The 18,152-nt window shown below is 41.8% G+C and overlaps 1 protein-coding gene across 1 annotated transcript; it reads left to right on the forward strand.

Moving 5' to 3' along the window:
• Positions 1 to 15,293: 15,293 nt before the first annotated feature.
• On the forward strand, positions 15,294 to 17,309 carry LOC308314532 (tRNA endonuclease ANKZF1-like; the record flags this gene model as incomplete). Its single annotated transcript, XM_080762162.1, has 1 exon — positions 15,294 to 17,309. The coding sequence occupies one exon, from the start codon at positions 15,294 to 15,296 to the stop codon at positions 17,307 to 17,309; it is 2,016 nt and encodes a 671-aa protein (XP_080618288.1).
• Positions 17,310 to 18,152: the final 843 nt, after the last annotated feature.

Genomic DNA, 18,152 nt, shown 5'->3' on the forward strand with positions numbered 1-18,152 from the left:
ATTCCTTTGCAACTTCCTTAGTATGTCAGGCATTTAGGTGATGCTTTTATAGTGACTGACTTGCAGTATCATTGTCTGGCTCAAAGTCACTTTAATAGAACATGTGGCTGTTGATGAAGTCACTACTGGCTGTTGCGTTGCAGAGATTGTTATGGTTTAGGAATGGCCTGACATGAGGCTGTCTTGCTACCTGTTCCTTTCTGCCACCACGGAGTGACACCGAGGAAACAAGAAGACAAAGGAAGAATATTGATCTTCCCTTTTACTTAGAAGGATGGCTGTGTCAGTTGATTGGTCAGTCCAAGACCTTATTGGCCCCAAACAACATATTCTAAAACCTACTGGATAGATTTGGTGTAGAGGGAAAACAAGGCAAAAATGTGCTTTGCGTCCAGTTTGGAAACAGCTTAACCGTTTCCCCGCCATTACCATAAATCTACGCAAATTGGTCTTTTATAGAGCTTTTGATCGATCAAGTCGAGATGCTACTCACATTAGCATTGGATTGATAGCCGAGGTTGTCAACAAGACTGGAGCGCGCCATCTTGGATTTCTCCTGCACCCGCGACCAATCTATCTGTTTCTTTCAATCAGTTTTATCTCCAATTCCTTGTCCCAGATGGCATTTCTGGTCAAAACAAGGTTTATTTCACGGCAGATAGCAGACGTTTTTATCCTTGTGATAATGGTTCAGTCAGGACAACTCAAGAATGGATGGAATAGATATTTATTGAATATAAATGAGCAATATGTTTATTATGGTTTGGCGATGAATTATATCTGCTTTTTAAGTACTCAGATCAAGCGCATCATTCCAAATCCCCCGTACCTAAAGAGTAGATCCAAAACGACAGGTGGTAGCTGGGGTGGAGAAGGGTGAGCAGCAAAGTTTGTATACAGTAGTGCAGCAGATATAGCAGAAGCAAGCAGGAGGAAGAGTGCAAACCTTCTAGTTTATGTAGCCGGTATGAAGATGGAGTGAGTGTGTGATTGGCTGAGTGAATCATGTGGATGAGAGCATGATGCTGAGGTGACTGCACTGAGGTTTCCTGACTGAACTTGCTCTGCACATGTCTGTGACAGGCGCGATGCTCATTTTCTCTGCTCTCATTGGGATTCCGGAACAACACACACACTAGTAGTAATATGACTTCATAACATCCGGTCATGGATTTTGGGCTCTTCAAAATAAGGGTTGAAGAATACGAGGTAAATTAATTAATGAATGCTGACGGGGAATGTATTAAGGAGCAGCACAGCCACTAGGCAAGTTGCAATGCAGGCAAGCTTTTGATTGAAACTTAGCCAATTAATGTAAGGGGAGAGCAAAAGGTGTGTCTTACCTTGTGTCCTATCTCTGGGAGAGTTTACACTTGTTAATCTGTGCAGCTGATGAATATGTTGAAATTAAATCACAAACATATTGAAAAGTGTTGAATGTGTTTGTTCAGACAGACTGGCTTTAAGAGCGTATGTGTGTACAGTAGATGTCTCTACACACATCGGTGGTGTTACCCTTTATTTCTAGCTACTACAGTATGCAGTAATACACTCTGTCCTGACAGAGAACTTGTTGACCTAGATACAGCTTCAGGCAAGTGCAGTAAATGGTTGGTATCCCAGGGGAATGTATAGTCTACTCATCAACAAAAGCAGCAATTTAAACACGCACGCACGCACGCATACAGTATGTACTATATGTGTATACATACATGCTAAACACATATACGCTTCTTTGGTCTTATTTTGGTGTGTGTTCTTTTCTGTTTCTACGTGTCTGTGTGAGTCTATCCCCCTGGCAAGACCAGGCCAAGGTTGATTTTAGATCACAATGACAGAGAAAGCATACCACTGGACATGTCTGGCCCCTTTGGCTGTGGCACTTTTGGAAACTTACAGTATCATTCCCATATACAGTATGTTTCACAATATATAATTTAAAAATATTAACAAACCAAATAAAGAAATAAACTTCACTTTCACCACACTCATCAGTGGTCTTGGAATGTGTGCGTAGTTCTGTAGTTTTAACTATTGGGAAGCCGATTAAAAAGAAAAATGCCCAGTACAGTGGTAGTAGAACACTGATAATTACTGTGACCCGTTTACAAGATCCAGTAACAAGGATCTAAATGTTTTGTTTTTTGTTGATGTATCAACACAGCAACTGTCACAACACAATGCTGTGCAACATCTTACAGGCAGCCATGTTGGAAGACAAGGGCATCTATTAGTGTCATAACCATTGATGTGGAAGTTGCTGGAAAGTAACTTAATCAGTGTGCTAACCTTACTGGCTACCATTTTACGTTCGGCAATATGTTTTTCTTCTTCTTTTTTATGTTGTCATCCTTCCCAACCCTGTCCAGAAATGTCCATGCCCTGCAGAGGAATCCGTCACTGAATCACTAGTGTTTCTATCTCATCCAGTCTGCAACACACTGACATATACAATATACAGCCATATGCATTGCTGCATTGTAAAAGTGATGAATCACGTCGTAGAAAACCCAAACTCAATTGAGTCGGTACTCAGTGTAGCGCCTTCAGGGGCTAATTGGATTGGTGTTTAGCAAGACCTCCAGATGAGGCAGAGATCGCCTTCATGCATAAAATTGTCTTTGTTTCTCTCTGTCATCGTTGTTCTCCCCTTCCTCCCTTGGCTGCATTTCCCACTGCCTCCCCCACCGGCATGGACCATCGAAGGAGTCATGTTAGTATACCTTTGTCCCAGCATGGGAGGAAGAAGAAATGATCGGGTATTAAATTTCAATAACACATTTTCCCAGGTCCTCCAGAGTACAAGCAATCAAGGGTTAAATTGGATCTGTAACGTATGCTCGGTGACCCACAAATCGCTTACCCATCAAACAGACTCATTACGAGCCGGCAAGCAGATGAGTGTTTGTGAGCCTTGCCTCTGAGCGGTGGGGATTGTGTGTATTACCGCTAACACGGCTGAGGTATTTAAATTTTGATTTTTTCGTAATGGGTTTTGACATGTTTCATTTCCTCTGGGAGAAGCTGTGTGAGACCTCCGAAAGTAAATGTTGCTAAAAAGTCATCAAGGCAGAATATTAAAATGCCATCAAATAAGAATTTCACTAATGCGATGGGGCTTGGGCTTCAGGTACGCGGGGCCAGGGTCAGGGGGTCTTGGTTCTGGGAGAAACACTATTTGTTCCCCTTGGCTGGCTTCTTTCCCTCTTAAATAAATTATTAAACGACTTCCACCCTCCCCCTCCTTCCTGCCCCTCCACCTCTTGGGCCTCTCATAGCTCAGTCATAGCGTTTGAAATGAAAAGCTGATATGAAAAGAACAGCAGCACCTTGAGGTGCAATGTGGCCAGCAGAATACACTTACATTTCCACCTGTCTGAGGTGTCACTCTATGTAGAATGCCTTGTATTATTTATGTCTGTAATAAAGTCAGTCATGCATGCAAAAACAATAATTATCCTAGATTTGTAGTATTTGCTCATTTTAATTTGATTGGGATATTAGTCTTCACTGTATTTTCAAAACTCTGTCTCCACTTTGACTTTTATCGCAGCTAAGGTTTAAATCGAACTTTTTGTATTCCATGGGTATTCCTTTTGAGGCCATTACCAGGCTGACAACCCACCAGCTGTCACTAATTGCCCACTAATGGGTTTCGGTGGTCTGATGGTTTGTCTGTGAGGGGCGTTCCAAGTCTACACTGGAGGTCCTTCTGGCTTGCCAAATCAAAGGGGACATACTTAAAAAGCATGTCATGTTATTCAGTTATATCAGCTCAGTCTGCACACCTCCATGATAACAAGTCATGCTAGGTTAGAGATTCAAATGTAACATTTTGCTATATTGTATTTACTGTATATCTAAATGCTGCAATTAGTCATAGGGTGATGGCAATGTCTCCTATACATTATATGAATTATATTTTGTAGATAATTATTTACTATACACCTGACACTCACACATGTAGTAGTTAAAAAGGGACTTATATAGCTTTGTTGGTGACAATATATTATCATGCATGGTATTTTCCATTCCTTGTCATTGAAATCTTTGCAGGAGACAAGAGGGGCACGTGTCTGCCCTCTGCGTCAGCCAGCCTGCTAATAGATGTGAGAAGGTCATCTGGCATTAGTGGCAGAAGTACGTTAGCATTTGTGCTGAGCGTCTCTTGCCAGACTGTGTGCATGTTTGAAGGCGCTTGGACAAGCAGGCCCTTTCATGGTGATGAATGGCTTTTTTCAAGCGTTCTGCTCCCTAGTTATGAGAAGGGTGACCTGGTCATTGGACGACTTTATGAAGCTATAAAAAATGTATGTCAGTCTGCAGTCCCTAATGCCATCCCTGAACGGGGGAGGGAGGGAGGGCGGGAGGGGAAGCTAGAATGGTAAAAAGGCCATTTACCGTGTCTCTAAATAGCTCTCCGACTGCCCTTCTCCACTTATCTGACAATGTCCTTGTCGTCAAGACTATTTTTTATTTTTTTTATTTATTTTTACATTTTTGTCCTTTTTTATGGGTCACATTTGAATCAGTGGTAGACAAGATGGTATTTCTAAAACCAAGCTTTTTACAGTCCAATTTAGTTTGCTGTCTTGTAATTATTATGTTGCTACAGATAGTCACTTTCGGTTGTACAGTACTGCTGGAATATGGAACCACACTGTAGTTTGAATGATGCTACCTAAGACTTGGTTACATTTCTCCAAATCAGTACAAAATAGTGCATTTATATAGGCTTGTATCATGTAGACCCAATATTTTATTTACTGAATACCATAACAATGCAAGTGCAGCGTAAAACACATGACCAGGAATTCACTATGGCACTATTCTCCTCATTTACATGTGACATGGCTGGATGTCATTAATCACAAATGTCTCCCTTTTAATAAATATGCAAATTCATATTAGCCAATTGGTGTTACAGCTTTTGTGTCATTAATAAATCATGAGCTTCTTTGTGGGATATTTACAAAGGTACTGGGACACAAACAAGCCATGAATGCTTTCATACAGTAGTAGCACAAAGGCGTTTTACAATCTTGGGGTCTGAGTATTAAGAATACATTACATTACATGCATTACATCTGTAACACAGTTCACTGTAACGAGTGTCACATTAATAGGCTATTCTACTATTCTATTCTATTCTATGTTAATACAGAAGCTATATATATATATATATATATATATGAACCCAAACTGCATTATCGAGTACTTTATTAGAATTGAAGGTCTGTTGACATTCTGTTTATTGTTTTTTATCTGACCTCAATTGCTCCCAAAAACACCTGAACTTTAAACATTCAGTGGATTTGCTGCTGTCTGGGTTTCTGAATAATTAGGCAAAAAAAGTGCTTTGCCTGTGGATGGTGATGTCACCATCCACTAATCCCGCCCCCTCTCCTCTCCTCCCTTACCCTCCCCTATGCTTCAGCCTCTGTGAGGACGCGGAACAGAGGCATGATTGACAGGCAAAAGCCCTTAGCAGTGACATCTGCTGGCAAATTGTTATTTTTTTCATTGCAACTCAAAAGGTTAAGCCAGCATTTATTGTAAACTAAAGTCATTCAACAACAGTTTTACCATTTAGAACTATATTATACACATTTAATTAATTGATCATTCAACAAAGTTGATGAGCTTATACATGAAGCCCAACACACTGGGTGTGCAGCGACGGGGCACAGGCGTTGCCGCGCAGCGACACCTGGAAAATAGAACAGTGGCGTATCGGAGCGTCAGGCGAGGCGTGAACGCTGAACGCGCATCGGACGCTGCCGGTGTGGGATAGGTTCATTGAAAATAACGTAGGCGGCTGTTTTGACGTGCGGCGTTCGCAGACGGTGTGTGAAGCCCTTAACACATTGCACCCACTGCCAATACAAGTAGTTTTGCTGTTTGCCTTCTCAGTCCATGATGTTTCCTCTCTAGGCAGCCTTTACTCCCAAGCTGCGCTGCCCCCACCAGTCAAATAATTATGTATAGTATTATTTATGGGTTATATAGAGATCGTTATGGTTAGGTTTATGGCCATACTGTAGTTGGGATTAGTGCATGTCAATCCTATAGAACAGTGGTTTTCAACCCTTTTCATAATATCAAGGCCTATTATGTATTTGAGCCACGGACCACCACTTGATGTCATTTAGCCTCTCAGACCTGGCCGAAACATAGAATATTTTGTTATCATTGGATAAGATTATTCTATAACTCTTGAGAGCAGTCCATTTGGTTTAATTTTATGCTCTCAAGAGTTAAAGATCTATAAGGCTCCATTTGGTTACCAACTCTCCATCCTTTAGCTGGGGACCACCTGGAACCGGTAAGAAGAGGAAGTATACAAAAGTAGGCGTGTGTTACAAGCGTCACAATGGACCAGCCGCTCTGCAAACGAGTAATCAACGAGTGATACACCCACCTCAACTACTAGACCATCCTAAAATAGATGTCAGGAACTAGAATAAATGTTAGATATTAATGTGGCACTAACGCTAAATGTAGAGATAGCGATTTCATAAAATCGAGGGTAGGGGGTGGGGTGGTTCACTTTCACTTCAGCTGCCCCACCTCCTTCTTATACAAACCCATTATAACTTCAAACTCTATTTTACCCATGATAGGTTCATCAAAAACACCCAATCTTTTTTCTAGTGACTGATATTGTCCTTCTAATACGTGAAGGGTCGTGTTTTTTCATTTATTTTTGAGGGGCGCTAGCCCCTCCTATATACAGGTTTGTTTGTTTTAAAAACATCTTGTCCCTAACACAAACATTAAATGCCATTAACAATAAAGATAATTTAATGTTAGTTTTGACACTGTTTGTTTTACATCACCATTACATCACCTAATCATAGCAACGTGAGTTAGACTTTAATATATTAGCGCCACTCACTTCAAACAGGTGTGATTTTTAATAATTATACCTCCTCTAAGAAGAGGCCGGAGGAGTCTTAAACATCAAAAATAATTATAAAAAATAAATGAAAAACACTGACCCCTCACTTATTAGAAGGACAATATCCATATCGGTCACCAGGAAAAAGATAAGGTGTTTTCCATGATTCTATCATGGTTAGAATGGAGTTTTAAGTTATAATGGGTTTGTATAGGAAGGGGGCAGGGCAGCTAAAATGAACGAAAATACATGGATGCACCTGGGACGTATCCTCAGTGATGTATCCCAAGGTCATCTGTGTTTCGGGTCTCACGACCATCACACCCCTCACCTCAGGTGACCCAGCCGGGGTGATCAAGTCCCGACTTACGTCCCAGTAGCTACCCTCGATCAGACCCACTAGGGAAAGACCAGGGCCACACAATCCGTTGGGACCACTCCGGAACTACTCTGCTGGGACTGGGAGGCACAATTCTGGTAAAATGAATATCAAGTATCTAAATACTGAATCAAGTAGCCTAACTTAAAAACTGTCCAGGGTTTTCACATAAACCTGAGTAGGCGATAAAATGACCAAAAGTTTTTTTGAAAGTGAAATATCCCTTTTAACATAATATAAGTTAAAACCAGAAAGGGTTTGACATTGAATTCCTCATTGAGGCCATGAGGAGCCATAGTATTAAGTGTGTAAATATAATTAGCCTCACGTTGAAGTAGAAGCCGATTGTGATCACCACCACGGGGGGGGGGGTCTCTAAACCTTTTCAATGCCCCAATAACGTAAAGAATAAATACTGTGGCCCTCTCTCTTAAAATAGGCATGCAGCTACAGGGTTACGCTCATCACCACACCTAATGTTGCTTCTGTATTCACTAAGCTCTGCTTGTTTTACCAATATACGCAAGCCCACAAGGGCACTTGATGAGGTAAACAACAAAAGTAACAGGTGATAGCACCACATATGGCTATCTCTTTGCCACTATGAGGATGTGTGAAGCACTTGCTTTTTGTGGTGTAGCTGCATTGAGCACAGTTTGCACATTTGTAGTTGCCAGGGGGAATGTCTGATAAAAATGTAGCGTTGGTGGTGGGGAGACTGTAAGAAATTATGTATACGTTTATCCCTTAAATTAGGAGTGTCGAAACACCAATTTGGGGGGCTCTTTTGAGTTTAGGATCAGTCTCAATGATATGCCAATGTTTTTTTTTTATATATTTTTTATCCCACGATTTTGTAACCCATTTTTCACCCCTGTGTCAATCATCTAATGTGATCCTGGGCTCTACACACCCTCCACCAACCTAGTCCCCATATATGCCAATGTTTTAAATCATCTGTCTAAACAAAGAGCCCAAGGGAAAATACCTCGTAATACAGAAAGGGGAAACATTTTTAGGTTTTGTGCGTGTGACAGGGTTTAGACATTCCTCCTGTGTGACCACCTGCACCCCCTCAACGACCACTGGTGGTCCCCGGACCACTGGTTGAAAACCACTGCTATAGAAGAAGTCTCAATGTACATGTACCAGTCTGAGAGGAAATGCTGTCTTAGTTTCTGGGCAAAAACATCCCCTCTGCAGGCTTCTCACAGTCTTCTGTGATTCGGTGGCAACAATGTAAACATTGCTTTAAAAGTCTTTAAATGCTGTGTTCTCCCTGTGGACTTGGTGTGACTTCAGTTTCTCATGCTGTAATGCCATAAGTAGAGGATTCACAGGAAATACTGCTCATAGCCTAAGCCTACAGATGTGAACAGATGGAAACAAAATTAATGTGGTTCCTCTGTTCCAAACATGCACACTTAACAGAAACAGTTAACAGTATCGCTTTTAAAACTGTTGTTTTACATTTTCATAAATTAAGATGTCTACACTTGTTACTTCTCAGTTGTCACTTGTTATTCATTGAAGTTTTCATAGTAGTGCACCTAGACTTCTTAAAACTGCTAGGAACTTTTCCCAGAGTTTCGCATGTATAACAAAATTCTCCAAATAGATTGGAAATGAAGCAGTTGTTCTGTTATCAGAGTAGAGAGGCTAAAGTGAGATGTGAGGGCTGCACTGCCTGCCTCTGTCTCGTGGTGAGCAATCAATCATGGTTCTCTCCGTAGTCTCTGTGATCTGAAAACAGCTGTAATCTGTGGTCATTCGTGCTAGAGTAGATTGTTTGCCAAACTATTACCATAACTGTCAAGCCAAATCAGTGCAATAATCTCATCGCTTTGGACAGATGCGGTTCCTCTGCATTATTGATACGGTCATCTCGGAGAGAGAGAGGGAATTATAAAACATAGTTCTATTTACAAAGGGAGATTGGCTTGGTCCTTGAGAGTGAGTGAGTGGGACATGCACCTCTAGAAAGTGAGATATAGCCAAGTTCAGGTGGAGTAAAAAGAAAAAAAGAAATTTCCTGGCTCTTTAAGGTCACCTCACCCCACGGGTCTACTTCCGCTCTGAAAATGAATCACCAGAATACACAGTAGACTGATTTTTTTTAAAGTGCCTCCACTGGCACCCAGATAGGGACATTAAAAGATTTTTGCCCCCCCCCCCCCACCTTCAAACAAGGGTTGCAAGGCATGACCCTCGTGACAAGACAAGTGATGCATTAAGTGATGTATTAACTTATGTATTCATAGGTTAACATAAGCATTTAACCCACATATTTTGCTTCTGTATGTATGCCATTCCGTTAGTTTTTTTTGCTTAATTTTAAACTAAATTACATTTGGGACATTGGCAAAAGAGGGAAAAAAACACAGTTTAGTAGGAACAGAATTTAATGTTTCCATTACAGCACATGGCTGTGCCTTGTGGAGAGGTTGTGAACCAGAGCAAGCAATGCATGTTTATTTAGCAGCCCTTCCAACTGAATGAAACTGGCTTGTGTATTAGGGTGGCCAATGAGACCTCCCACATTTTTAAATTGCTTTGCCTTAGAAGTACAGGTATATGGTAGTGTGATGCTATTAGTGTTGGCACTGAAACACATCATGCCAAGGTAGGTGCATGGACAAAGAAAGAAAGAAAGAAAGAAAGAAAGAAAGAAAGAAAGAAAGACTTTAACAACATGAACTCTAGTATTTTGGTAGATGGATACTGTAGCCTACTCATCCCTGAGGGGAAATTAAGGTGTTACAGCAGCTCACAGAGATATCGTATCAATAAAAACACATTATAATAATATTATAATAGTCAAACCTACAATATGAAAAAATATATTCATTGAAGATAGATCTATAAGCTCACAATGCATCACATTGCGAGCTTGTAGATTTGTAATTTGCAGAGAAAAAAAGAGCCCTTGGGGCTAAGTATATAGGGTTTAAGTGGTTATGTTACTTTCCTTGTTTTACCACCATTTTTACAGGAGCTGAAATTATAAAATTATCGACAGTCCATTTGCCAGACTTTCCTTTGTGGAAACATGTGGCCCTTGTTGGCAAAGGGCAACATTTGGCAGGATCAAGAGAAAGCGATTACAAGTCCTGGCATATGGAAGAACAAACAGTTCCTCATTCAGTGCATCAGGTCTGTGCCACCTTCATGGACTTAAAAAAAGAAACATATGATGGATGTCCAGAAGTGATCTCTGGGTTTGGGCCAGTGAACGATACTGGATGACCCTGCTGTCTGCACAGGCTCTTTAAATAAATGCAATAAATGAAAGGCTATCACAAAAGGTTGTCTGTACTAATTTTAGATTTTTGTTCCGGTACAGCCTATTTTATTGCAGTCAATTAGCAATGGTTTATCAGCTGCCTACTGTATATTACTCATCGTTTTGAAATAAAGTCCCATAGCACTTGTAGTCTGCTAGGTTAACACATTCAGACCGTACGATGTGTAGAGCCGTCCTAGCTAATCCAACCAATGGATTGCGAGGACGACGTACGTGTACACACGTCCCTGTGCTGTCTACGTAACATGCTATAATTCTGTATAAAATGCTATCTAAGTCCATATAAAGTTCTATCTAAGGGGCTAGGGTAAGTGCTACAGGCCATGATGAAGTCTGAAAAGGTGGGTTTTCAGACTACGGTGGAAGATTGGGAGTGAGGCTGCAGTTCTGATTGTGATGGGAAGTGCATTCCATAGTTTTGGAGCCAGGAGGGAGAAGAGTTTGGGACGTGTGAAGCGTTGTTCCGGCGTTTTTAGTGAAGGTACTTCCAGCTTCCCCGCGTTGACTGATCTGAGTGCGCGGGAGGGTTTGTAGGGTTCAATCATACTTGCAAGATATGGCGGAGCCATACCTTTGGTTGCTTTGAATGCCAGCATCAGAGTTTTGTATTCTGTGCGGGCAGCGACCGGGAGCCAATGGAGGGAGCGGAGAAGGGGGGAGACATGTGAGAATTTTGGCTGGTTGAAGACCAAGCAGGCTGCAGCATTTTGGATCAGTTGGAGAGGCTGTACCTCTACAAGCCTCCATTCTGCCAAAGTGCTACATATAGGCTACGGTAGGGCAGGGCTCGAAGGATGCACAATCACTGCAGAGTACAGACACGCAAATAGTAAAATTAATGTTTTGCCATTATCCTTTGCAGGACTATTGTTGTGAAAGTAAACCTACTCTTTGCCCCAGGCACCATTAAAGCCAGATGTCTGACCTGTAATGAAAACGTCTCTGAGCTTAGTAAATTTGTACTTATTATCCCTATTGATGTTTAAATTTCGTCATGGCTGTAACTACATACACACTGGGCAGTGACAGAGGTAGTGCGACCTCCTTCGATCCATAATTTACACCTGTTAGTTGACTCCCCCGTCGTTTGTGAGTATACCCAGGCTTAAAGGTTAACAAAAGAGAAACAGGCCAAGCTCTGCTGCCGCTACAGCAGATCAATGTCAAGTAAATAACCTTTTCTACCTTATTTCCCCGAGTAGTATTGATCTGTTTCTTCTCTCCCTGTCCTCCTTCCACACTCCTTCACTTCCCATGTCTGGTACTCACTTTCCTTTTCATGTCTTCTCCACTCACGTGCATCCATTCATATCCCTTTAAATAGTGTGCACTCACGCACGCGCATGCCACCTGACCATCCATTCATAGAAGTTTAAACATTTCACGCTCATGACACTTGCGCATGTTAACTGACCGTCTATTCATATACTTTTAAACAGTTCCATGCAGTCAAATGTAGTCTTGAAAAGTACATAATAATAATTATAATATAATAATAATTATAACAATATTAATATGTAATATGATTATATGATTTATTATGATTATTATTATTATTAGTAGTAGTAAAATAAACAAGTGTTCCTAAAATGTTCTCAGTTGTTTGTACAGTTTAACTTTTGTAGAAGGTTTTGTGTAAAATTAAAAAAGTAACTATATATTTATCACACTTGTGTGAAGTGAGGGGTGACCACTATATTTATATCAGCAAGATGACGTCTCACGTGGTCAATGTTTGTTTAACTGCTGCCCTAAACCAACATTAAAAGTCCTATAGACTTGGCTGCCATTCGATTTATGTCACATGTGCTCTAAACAATCATTACAAATTCCAGACTTCACTGCCATAATTTTCAAAAGCCCCCCCAAAACAACTTTACCAGTAAGGACTTCACATTCACAATGGCAGTGTTGAAAAATCAACACTTGCATGTTAAGGGTTTGCACCAGTAAGACGCGCAAACGCGGGAAGCGAACGCAGCTCGTACATATTTGGTTTTTTTTAAGATTTATTTTTAAGTTATTATTTTTTTAAGTTAAGTTATTTTTAAGTTAAGTTTTTAACTTAGCCATAACCATATAAGGAGTCCCCAAAGCAGCTATACGTCCAAATATGGAGTGTGTTGCATCAATCACAAACAAATCACTCAGCTCCATATATGGGCACAAAGGGGGGACACACAGACACACGCACAGACATGATCTGCTAGGTCTCTTAGTTAAGTGCTCACTGCGTTCATTTTGCGTCATAGTGTCTAAACAAATAGACAATAGTGTCTATTTTACGTCATAATGATGTACGATGATAAGAGTGCCCCTCACTTCACACAGGTGTGATTTTCATTTGTATTATAATCCCATAGGGATATGTCTCATAAAAGAACTGTTTGAAATCATCCCAGCGGTTTCACTCATATGGATATGAAGAAAAAACTGACTGCGAGAAAATTAAGCTAATGTTACTGCTGCTGAATAAGTTACATTTTCAGACTGTATCAAATATGAGTGACTGACTGTCGTAAACGATACAGAGACACCTCCCTGACAATATTGCTGAAACAGACCCCATGTTATTCTCCATAGAAAAATTACTTCCGCAAACCAGGGGATGAGTGAGTGATGTCAGGACTTCGGCACTCTATACCAGGCTACTTTAATGAGTATGTTAAATTGCTCTTCAAGGTAGAGATACAGTATATTCGAAAAAATACAGCTATAGCCAAATTCGATATTTCAATTTATGACTAGGATTTTGTGGGAGGGTTTCTTCAATTACTCAGAATTACGTCATATGGCGGCCAAGTCTATTGAGTTTTAAAGTTTGTTTAGAGCACTTTTAACAGAGTGGTGGCTTATGGACTTTTATTGTTTGTTTAGAGCGCTAAACGTGACGTCATGTGGCAGCCAAGTCTATGGTGTGATTTTTGTGCCCCTCCAATGCATGGCATTTGAAGATTACCTCATATGGCAGCTAAATCTATGGGATTGTTTAGATCACTTATGACGTAAATCGTTTGTCAGCCAAGTCTATGGAATTTATTGTTTGTTTAGGGCACTATAAATGACGACATATGACCGATATAAAATACAGTGGGCGCCCCTCACTTCACATGAGTGAAGCAACTTATTAGTTGCTTGGAATTTTCACAACCACCATCCTTTGAGGTTAATCCTCTGTGGAATGGTGTCCTCAGATAAACTTGTAAGCACAGCTAACCCCAGACACAGTGGGAGCCTGCATCTCTATTGATTTTCTTTTTTACATGCAACGAGGGAGAGAGATAGCAGTGAGACAACGGTTGAACAAGACTCTGGTATCTGTCCATGTTATACTACAATGCGTCATGTCTTACAGAGAATGAAAATCACACCTGTGTGAAGTAAGGGGCGCTATTTTCATCATCTCATTCTGGCCAATCACAATTTGTGTGCACCTTCGTCTTCAATGTTTGTGTTTACACAAACAGTCAAAGCTGACCATTCATTGTCAATGGCATTCAATGTTTGTGTTAAAGGGGAATTTCTCCGTTTTTTACAAAAGTAAGTTGATAATTATGTATATAAATTGACCAAAAATAAATATAAAAAAATAAAAAAATATAAAATATTGTCAATGTGAATTTTACTTTGTGTAGGACAAAAATACCGATTTGCTCAGACACATATGACGTAAATTCTCCATTCATTGTGAATGGCATTTAATGTTTGTGTTAGGACAAAAGTCTACACTATAACTGAATATAGGAGGGGCCCTCAAAAAAGTCATAAAAATAATAAAATCACACCTGTGTGAAGTGAGGGGCGCTCTTATCATCGTACATCATCATCATTTGCTCAGACACATATGACGTAAATTCTCCATTCATTGTCAATGGGAATTTTGTGAAGGACAAAAATGGACAATTTGCTCGTCCACCTGACGTAAATTATCCATTCATTGTCAATGGGAATTTTGTGAACAAAAATCTGTATCTGTATGAGGGAATACCCTTGGTATTCCCTCATACAGGTTCTTGTTGGTAACGGGTACACTCTTGCTGATGTTAAGTACTGTACGTAACATTCTGGTGTAGCACCCGTCTAGGGACATCTGCAAGGTTGGCTTCATCCCTCCAGGCCTCCTCATATTGCCTTTTGCCTTGCGCTGCCTGCACTCTTTGCACACCCTCCATCAGTTCCTCCTCGTACTGAAGAGAAACGGTTTGTCTTTGTTCAGTGTGTTGTCTAACCTCAATATGTTGTTATGGCAACCAGGCAAACAAATCAGCTCCATATATGGGCACAAAAGGGGCATGTTCATACGAATACTAATTAACTGGGCAGATGTATGGAGAACCTGGATGACTGGAAGCGACAATGGAGGGCTCGTCTGAGTACGACCTAGAGACACACTCCATATTTGAGCGTAGCTACATTGGGAACTCCTTATATGGCTGAGTCATAGTGACATGAGTGTGACGTGGTCTGCCTGTGTCTGGACACAAAAAAGTGATTGTGATTGCATTCAATGAAACTTGACGATGACACTGACAGCCTGCACAACATACCGTTCTATCTTTGATTCATGTCACCAAGCTCTTGGGCTAAGAGAGGTGACAACTGTCCAACCTGTTCCCCCAGATCAGTCTACAGACAAAGAGGTTTTCGACATATGTCCAGAAGATGCCACACATCAGGGAAGGAGTCTTGTCAGAGAGGTACCAAACTGGATGGTCTGCACAGCCTGCCAAAGCTCTTTTTACAACCGTGAGGAACAGACGGAACACTATAAGCTGGACTGGCATCGGTTCAACTTAAGACAAAAGATGATGGGACTGCTACCGGTTTCAGTGGATGAGTTTGAGAAGAAAAGTGGAACAGGAGATATGTCAAGCATCTCAGGCTCAGAGTCCGATTCGGGGCATGAGGACACGGAGGACAGTGACTGGGCTGGAAGAAGCAGTGATGTCACCCGCACTGATAATGAGGGCGGTCTCCTGTCCAATTCAGTACCACATCGACTATCTAACAAAGTTGTTTTCCAGGACTTGGGGGGGCATTATCTAGCTGTCTACCACTGTGTTCTCCAGGGCAAGTTAGATGATGAGGTAGACCGGGTGGCTTCCCTGAGGACCATAAGTAACAAAACTCTGTGGGTCATCCTCATGACTGGCGGAGGACACTTTGCTGGTGCAGTCTTCAAAGGGAAAGAGGTTCTTCAGCACAAAACCTTCCACCGCTACACTGTGCGCGCCAAGAGAGGCACTGCTCAGGGTCTCAGAGATGCTCAGAACCGTAGCCATGCACCCAAGTCAGCTGGAGCGGCCCTTAGAAGATACAATGAGGCAGCACTGGTCAAGGAGATCCAGGATCTCCTGGAGAGCTGGGCTGAACACATACATGAGGCATCTGCAATATTCGTACGCGCTCCAAGCTACTATAAAAGTATCTTTTTTGGTGGTCGGGCCACTCCACTAGCCAAAAAAGACCCCAGGATCCGCATACTCCCTTTCACCACACGCAGGGCAACCTTCCGTGAGGTGCAGAGAGTACATGAGGTACTCTCTACTGTTCATATATACGGGAAAGACATGGACATCTTTAGTCCCTCTAAGAAAGCATGGGAAAAGGAAAAAATGTCTACAGCAGGACCAGACTCTGTTCCAGAGAAGGCAGGTGGAAGCGTTAGTTCAGGTGATGATGATGATGATGACGACAGCAGTGACACCCAGCTGGAGACAGTGGAGATGGCACTGGAAACCCTGGACTTTCGGAAGTTTGAAATCCAACCCTCCAGAAAAAAGAAGGAAAGCAGACACAACATTGAGATTAAGTGTTTGAATGCATATGAAGGACATGATCAGGCGGTGTTGCAGGAGCCGGTTGCTTCGTCAACAGATGACCTCTCTCAAGAGAAACTAGCAAAGAACAAGCCTAGGAGGAAAGTACAGTATAGGAAGAATCATCCAACAGAAGAGGTAGCCGAGTCATGGGAGTACGGTCTCAGGGATGCCCTCTATACAGCCTGCAAGATTGGGGATGTGGAATCCCTCCGCAACCTCCTCCACCTGTCTGCGGCGGAGGAGATGGCAGGAAAGGAGAGTGCTGGTGAACTGGGAAGCAATTCATCCCGACAACAGCAGTCACCTGATGGTAACTTCAGTCCACTGCATTTCCTGAACAAGCCTGTAGACTCCACAGGGTTCACTTTGCTACACGTGGCTTCTGCAGCTGGACAGAAGGCTGTAGTCAGGCTGCTGATGGACGTTGGAGCAGACCCTGCTAGCAGGGATAATAAAGGAAAGACCCCATATTCCGTTGCCCCAGAGAAGGACATAAGGAACGTGTTTCGGATGTACATGGGTGAGAATCCTGATAAGTATGACTACAGCAAGGCACAGGTTCCCTGGCCACTCAACGCAGAGATCAAAGCAAAGCAGATGGAGAGGAAGAAGGTGCAAAAGGCAGCAAAGAAACAGCGAGAGAAGGAGCAGACAGAGGAGAAGAGGAAACAAGAGTTTTTTGCGTCCCTCACTGATCGTGAAAAGAGGGCCCTGGCTGCAGAAGAGAGGTTGGCAGAGCATGCAGTGGCAACAGGAGTCACTGTCTCCAATGTCAAGAGATGCTGGACCTGTGGAGAATCTCTGCTTGGGAAGATCCCATTCCAGTATCTGGATTATTCATTCTGTACCCCTCGTTGTGTCCAGGCACATCGCAAGGCCAATACTCCTGCTGCCAAGACCTAAACCTCATGTAGATCAGAAGCAGAAAATGTCACCATCTTGAGCCTGATCAACATGTGTATTGATGTAACATAACATCCAATGCACATGTACAGTATATGGAGATTTGATTTTCAAATTGAACCTGAGATGTGAGGGCCACGTAGCGCCCCGGACCTCTAGTATATAAATCAATACATTTCTGGTGCCTACGTCATTTTGGCCGTGAGTGTCTGGGCCAGACAAATTAAATAAATATTTAATGGTGAGTTTGTGTGAAGTGAGGGGTAGGGGTGCTCTTATCATCATACTAGGGCTGTCAGAACGAATTTCATAATATGAAAGAAATTCGAATATTAAAAAATATATATATATTCGAAAGCTAAAATTGCCATTCGAATGGAGCTTTTATCATTTATTAATTCTATTTAACATTTTTATTTTGTTTTATGTTATTTTATCCGCTCACTAAATGTATTGAGTAACGAATCTACCGCTGTGAAATCTCCCATCTGCACGCACGCACACATGCACACGCGCGCCTCGTCACCTCCTCCCTCCTCTGCACGCATGCACACACGCACAGTCGCACACTACTAGTGTGTACTGTGTAGCTAAGAAGCTAGCTAAGAATCACTCACATGTTTTATTAGTACCGTCGGGTCGGTCGCAACTTGTGGACAGTTTGAAAATGCTGGTCCTACTGTACGTGCATTAAAACATTAACGTTGGTCCGGCTGGTTTCATTTTGTCCTACGCGATTACGTGAATCAGCATGGCTGCGCCTGCAGTAGGCTATTCCTATTACCAAAACAAACACATGGTAACCTACTTTTGTGTTGCACATGGAAAGCAACTGAAAACGAC

This window comes from Protomyctophum bolini, assembly GCF_963924005.1.
Source record: "Protomyctophum bolini genome assembly, chromosome: 4".
NCBI lineage: Eukaryota > Metazoa > Chordata > Actinopteri > Myctophiformes > Myctophidae > Protomyctophum > Protomyctophum bolini.